This window comes from Oncorhynchus clarkii, chromosome 2 (genome assembly GCF_045791955.1).
Source record: "Oncorhynchus clarkii lewisi isolate Uvic-CL-2024 chromosome 2, UVic_Ocla_1.0, whole genome shotgun sequence".
Taxonomy (NCBI): domain Eukaryota; kingdom Metazoa; phylum Chordata; class Actinopteri; order Salmoniformes; family Salmonidae; genus Oncorhynchus; species Oncorhynchus clarkii.
The window spans coordinates 67634013-67640381 of NC_092148.1; the positions used below are offsets into that span (position 1 = coordinate 67634013).

General features: G+C 44.6%; 1 protein-coding gene across 1 annotated transcript in view; it reads left to right on the forward strand.

Moving 5' to 3' along the window:
* The window catches only part of LOC139372631 (semaphorin-3D-like), an 84133-nt gene that overhangs the window by 59570 nt on the left and 18194 nt on the right, over nucleotides 1-6369 (forward strand). The window contains exons 15-17 of the mRNA XM_071112407.1: nucleotides 268-425; nucleotides 2200-2264; nucleotides 2381-2520. Of these exons, the coding sequence (XP_070968508.1) occupies nucleotides 268-425; nucleotides 2200-2264; nucleotides 2381-2520 (363 nt within the window). The remainder of the gene's footprint in view (nucleotides 1-267; nucleotides 426-2199; nucleotides 2265-2380; nucleotides 2521-6369) is intronic.

Below are 6369 nucleotides of genomic sequence, written 5' to 3' on the forward strand. Positions count from 1 at the left end.
GTTCCAAGTAGAAATCTTTTGGATTCCATGTAGAACCCTCTTTTTTTCTACGAGTGTACTGTACTATATGCTGCTGGATATGTGGGTGTACTAAATCACATATGTGAACTCACATGCGCACGCATGGACACACAGGTCTCTTCCCCACAATGAACCATATTATAGTGTAAACAGCAACAACATAAAGCGAGGTGATTAGTTGAAACAAGTGCGCTAGACTGAATCCTTCCCTGAGGTAGTTTGTTCTCTCCATCTCTGTTTCCATAGCAACAGCTGTATGTGGGTTCGGGGGCTGGGCTAGCCCAGGTGTCCCTGAGCAGGTGTCACCTGTATGGTCAGGTGTGTGCAGAGTGTTGCCTTGCCAGAGATCCTTACTGCGCCTGGGACGGACACACCTGCTCACAATACGTCCCAGCATCCAAGAGGTAGAACACACACACACACACACACACACACACACACACACACAAACACATACACCCACACGCACACATTTTTTCAGGTGTATGATGGTGCAGAAAATGTCCAATAATGTCCTGTATAGTTTCTATAACATGTTGTAACCTTAAGAACATATAAACTATACAGGAACATATAAAACAGCTGTCACATTGTTACTCCTTTCATCTGAGGTATCTGAAACATAGCAGGCCTCAGGACCCATAGATTACCTATTAGTTATCCATGAAATGAAGGGCATTTGATACTTCCTTTTCAGATCAGGTATGTGTAGACGTCCACTAGCAGGATTTAATGAATCCGTAGAAGAGCGAAGGTTTCTATCATACCTGACATCCTATTTTTCAGGGCTCCAGGGACTGTCATGGAGAATTCAGATATTTTTTCTAAATATGTCTTTGGTGGGCTTTTGTTTCTTTCGTGTTTCTATCTACCACAGGGCATTAACCCACTTTTCTTTCTCTCTCTCTCTCAATTCAATTAAATTAAATTCAATTCAAGGGCTTTATTGGCATGGGAAACATGTGTTAACATTGCCAAAGCAATCCTGATTAGAAGCTCTCTGATGGGCTAATTGTTAATGTACTGTCATTCTCCTTCTGTCTGTTGTTGTCTTTGTTTATATGGAGTTTTGTGTGTGTGTGTGTGTGTGTGTGTGTGTATGTGTTTGTGTGTTTGTCCCGATCAGTGAAAACTGATCTGAGGACATACAGGCTGTAGAATACAAAACTCTACACATTACCTACATCTATGGGGGATAGCAAGAGATGGTGAGAGAGGGGAGAGCAAAACAGAGAGAAAATTACAGGGAGGCATATATCTCAAGTTCAAGCTAAATCTATAGGATGTAGGTGGTTGACTGTGTAAACACCAATAGATCCATCCATAGCTTTCAGAGAGAGAGGCAGCTTTGGAATCTCTAGTCTTTGTCCAAAACACTTGAATATTTGGCTATTGAATTCAACTTGGCTATTGGGTTCAGCTTGGCTATTGAGTTCAACTTGGCTATTGGGTTCAACTTGGCTATTGGGTTCAGCTTGGCTATTGAGTTCAACTTGGCTATTGGGTTCAACTTGGCTATTGAGTTCAACTTGGCTATTGAGTTCAACTTAGCTATTGGGTTCAGCTTGGCTATTGAGTTCAACTTGGCTATTGGGTTCAACTTGGCTATTGGGTTCAGCTTGGCTATTGGGTTCAACTTGGCTATTGGGTTCAGCTTGGCTATTGAGTTCAACTTGGCTATTGGGTTCAACTTGGCTATTGAGTTCAACTTGGCTATTGAGTTCAACTTGGCTATTGGGTTCAGCTTGGCTATTGAGTTCAACTTGGCTATTGGGTTCAACTTGGCTATTGGGTTCAGCTTGGCTATTGGGTTCCGTGTGTTCTTTGCGTATCTGTGGTTGTCAGTTGTTGGGTTCAGTGTGTTATCCATATATGGTTGTTGTCAGTATGTTCAGCATGTTAGACAGATTGACCAAGTTTATCAGGACAGACAGAGCAGCTTCAATCACTGCCTGAAGTAACTCCTGTTACCGGTAATAGAAAGCCCCTGGAAAAAAAACTGATCTGGACTCACAGAAACACACACACACACACGCACGCAGAGAGAAAACCTTTTGTGTGTTAAGAAGAGTAAAACATTGCCTTGACAGCAGGATGTGACCTTGTCACCTTTCTTGAACTCTCACCCCTAACCCTGCGGCGTGTGTGTGTGTTTATGTATGTGTTTTGTGTTGACAGGAGAGCCAGAAGACAAGACATCAAACATGGAGACCCATCCAGCCAGTGTTGGGACACAGAGGACAGTAAGTAACAACACTGCTGCTCTGACTCCCTCTACATGGTGTGTGGGATGGTGTGCGACCGTGACAATCACAATATCACATGTTAACACTTTAAGGATATATTTCTGTGTTCTCAGCTCTGCGTGGAGGCAGGGTGGAGGAGAGGACAATGTTTGGGGTGGAGAATAACTCGACCTTCCTGGAGTGTCTCCCCAAATCACAACAGACCACCACACGCTGGTTCATACATAGACCTGGAGCTGAACACAGAGAGGAGGTGAGACAGAACACGCACACACACACACACACACACACACACACACACACACACACACACACACACACACACACACACACACACACACACACACACACACACACTCACATTGTAGAGAGGGGTCAAATAAGTAGTAAGTAATGTGTTATCAGAGGCTTACAGTGCTAGCATTACTAGAGAGGTTATAAGTCATCACATCCCATGTCTGATACACAGACACTTTAACTGCCTAGAACAGACACTCTCTCTGTTACATCATATACCCATACATAACAGCAAAACAACACACCCAAACACAACAACCTGGAGGGGTGCTTAGATGTTCCTCACGGTTTATGTGCTCCTTTCTCTTGTTCTGTTTCACATTGCACCCAAATACAAAGATAATATTCTGCTCATGGCTGGGGAACAAAGGATTACGGAAAGAGAAAGTCTCTACTGCGAGGAAACATCAACCCTTAGGTGAAACATCTGTCCAAAAGTGGGACGAACGGATATGCTGGCCATTTTGACTAGGATTTAGTCTTGTTTTCATACGGTCACTATGTCATGCACCTTCCCTCCTTTCTTCCTTGGAGTGATCTTGATCTGTCACAACTGAATAGGTGAGCTGTTTCACTACAAAGCTTTCACCAATCCACTTCATATCAAATGATGTCTACACAGTGATATATTGTTACAGTGTTCTAACAGAGTCTTAACGTTACTAGTCAGTCAGCAATTTTAAGGTTAAATATTTGAAGTGGTGTACCTGAGTCCACTGTTGCCCTCTGACCGGAAGCTGAGCTACTTTTTCACTCTAGTTTTTACCAGAATGGTCCGTTTGACTTTGGAACCCCCGGGGTTACTGTAGAAAGAGGAAGAAGAGGAAGAGGGGAGGAGGAGGAGAAGAGGAGGTCAGGAGAAGGGTAATATGTAACAGTAGATGCATCAGGTATTCTTTGATGTTTTAATGAGTAACCTTGTCTGAGACCTACACAGACAACTGTCAACTCTCACCTTTGTAGAACAAAGAGCTGATGACCAGCAGTCAATCCCTAGTGGCTTCCAGATGGAGATCACAGATAGTGATTCACTAGCACAGTCCATCCATCACTCTCTTTCTCTTTTATTTTCTCTCTCTTCCTTACTCTACTCTCCTATTCCTCATCCTCCTATTTCGTCCTCGCTCCCTGAACTCATACTGGTCGTTATGAGTCAAATTAACCTTCTAAAACTTTTGTCTCTGGTCGAGGTGGTGACTGACTGAGACCAGACACTGGAAGAGAGAGAGGGAGAGTTAGAGCGAAATTGAGAGGGAGAGGGACAGAGAGAGGGACAAAGAGAGGGAGACTGGGAGATAAATGTGTTTGTATTGGAGGAGTGGAACCGGTAGGTGAAGTGAAGAGAAAGGGAGGGGAGGTTTTGGTAAGGGGGGGGTGAGGAGAGAGAGAAATCATTTTTGGGGGTAAGGGGAGGTGAGAAGATTGAGACAGGTTTTTTTGGTAAGAGGAGGTGAGGAGAGAGAGACATTTTTTTTTGGTAAGGGGAGGTGAGGTGAGAGAGACAGGTTTTTTGTGGGAAAGGGGAGGTGAGGAGAGAGAGACAGGTTTTTTGTGTGAAAGGAGAGGTGAGGAGAGAGAGACAGGTTTTTTGTGGGAAAGGGGAGGTGAGGAGAGAGAGACAGGTTTTTTGTGGGAAAGGAGAGGTGAGGAGAGAGAGACAGGTTTTTTGTGGGAAAGGAGAGGTGAGGAAAGCAGCTCATTGAGGTTGACACTCATCTCTTGAACCAGACCATAGAGATTGGTCTAGTCAACACCTCCAGTCACTGTGTGTGTGTGTGTGTGTGTGTGTGTGTGTGTGTGTGTGTGTGTGTGTGTGTGTGTGTGTGTGTGTGTGTGTGTGTGTGTGTGTGTGTGTGTGTGTGTGTGTGTGCGCGTGTGTGTGTGTGCAACCGCGTTCCCCCACATGGGAAACCATAGCCCAGGCAAGGCCATGTGGGTTAGAAACACAATGGGAAGGAGGTTGAAGGATTGGATGCAGGAGTTCTCTCTCTGGAATAGTTTGACCCTGACTATGTTGAATGGTGTAGATACATGCTATACAGAAGTCCCACAGAGAGCAACATTCACACTAGCAGCTGTCCAGATACATGCTACTGGTGGAATGACCTTTAGAGGAGCTTTCATTTATTAACCTTTATTATATATTGTGTGGGTGGTCTTACAGCTGGACTTTCATATAGGAGCAGGTGATGTCTGTTTTATTTCACTTTCCATCCTATTTTTATTTCAGACTCCTCCCATCAGCCTTTTCCCTTCTTCCCTCTGTCCTCCGTCTCATTCCACCTGCCCCCGACCTCTCCTCATCCCTTCCTCGCTTTCACCTGCCCCGACCTCTCCTCAATCCCTTCCTCCCTTCCACCTGCCCCGACCTCTCCTCAATCCTTTCCTCCCTTCCACCTGCCCCGACCTCTCCTCAATCCCTTCCTCCCTTCCACCTGCCCCCGACCTCTCCTCAATCCCTTCCTCCCTTCCACCTGCCCCGACCTCTCCTCAATCCCTTCCTCCCTTCCACCTGCCCCGACCTCTCCTCAATCCCTTCCTCCCTTCCACCTGCCCCCGACCTCTCCTCAATCCCTTCCTCTCTTCCACCTGCCCCCGACCTCTTTCATCTGTTTCTTTCTTCTCCCCCTTCTCCTTTCTCCCTCTCACCATAATAAGTATCATGTCAGAATTATGTGGAAAATACATTCCACTCTACAAACTACATTCAGATTCCTCCTGAAACCTCCTGGCACTTTTGTAGGGGATGTATGTGTAATAGCACTGTGGTAAGTACTAGTGTAGAACCTCTTTATTTGGGCTTACCATGTTTACTTCTGAATCCGGACTCATCATATCACAGCTGTAGTAGAGTTGTACACATCATCAATGTCAAGATGGAGAGATACTCTACTGACACACACACACACACACACACACACACACACACTGTGACGGCCCTGAATTATTCTGAACCGTCTCAGTGCTTCTCCTTCCAATAGGGTGCTTTCCCTTTAATTCTCAATTAAATAGCCAGCATCAGCTGCGCAAAAGGGTTTTTTTGTGATGGAGACGTGACTGAGGATGTGTTCCCGAAGCTTCTCTATTCCGGTTGTTTTGTTGCTGTTAAACGTGTGTTTTGTGGCCTGAGAGAGTTTACCCAGGATCGGATCCACTCTTTGCGTCTGTGGACTACACCTCTCCGTTCTTCGTGGCCTTTCTCCGCTGGAGATCTATTGGCGGATTGGATTGTCTGACTGACCGACTGACTACCACCTTTTTGTATACGGTATTTCATTTGTTTTGATATGATGTATACGGTGATGATTTATGTAGTTAGATGTAGTTGAGGAATTAGTAAGAGCTGATACGCTTTAAAGTTCTGTGGTAAAATTGTTATATTGATTGTATGATTTAATACTGGGTTTACGCTACACGGAATGAACGGACAAACATTGCGTGACAAAAGTCACTTGAGTTCACTGAACTCCTTTACCGGGCTGGACTCTTTTTAGGCCCGAGGTACAGGACATTTCTGGAGGAACCAGAACTCATTGTGTTATATTATTATGTGTGTGTAATCCATTGATGTTGCTAATACAACCCACGCAAAATAATACAGTTGTTTTTGAAGTTCTTTTCAATGTTTTAAGGGTTTATGAAAAGTTGATTTCCCTTCTGACGTTTACATAAGTCCTTTGTATTGGTGTAGACTTGACGGACCAGATGGGACTCATTCCCTCCCAAACTAAAAGGAGAAACCAATGTTTTCTCTGGTAGGCACAACCTACCTGGCACCCCTATAAATAATAACCTCAAGTCAAAA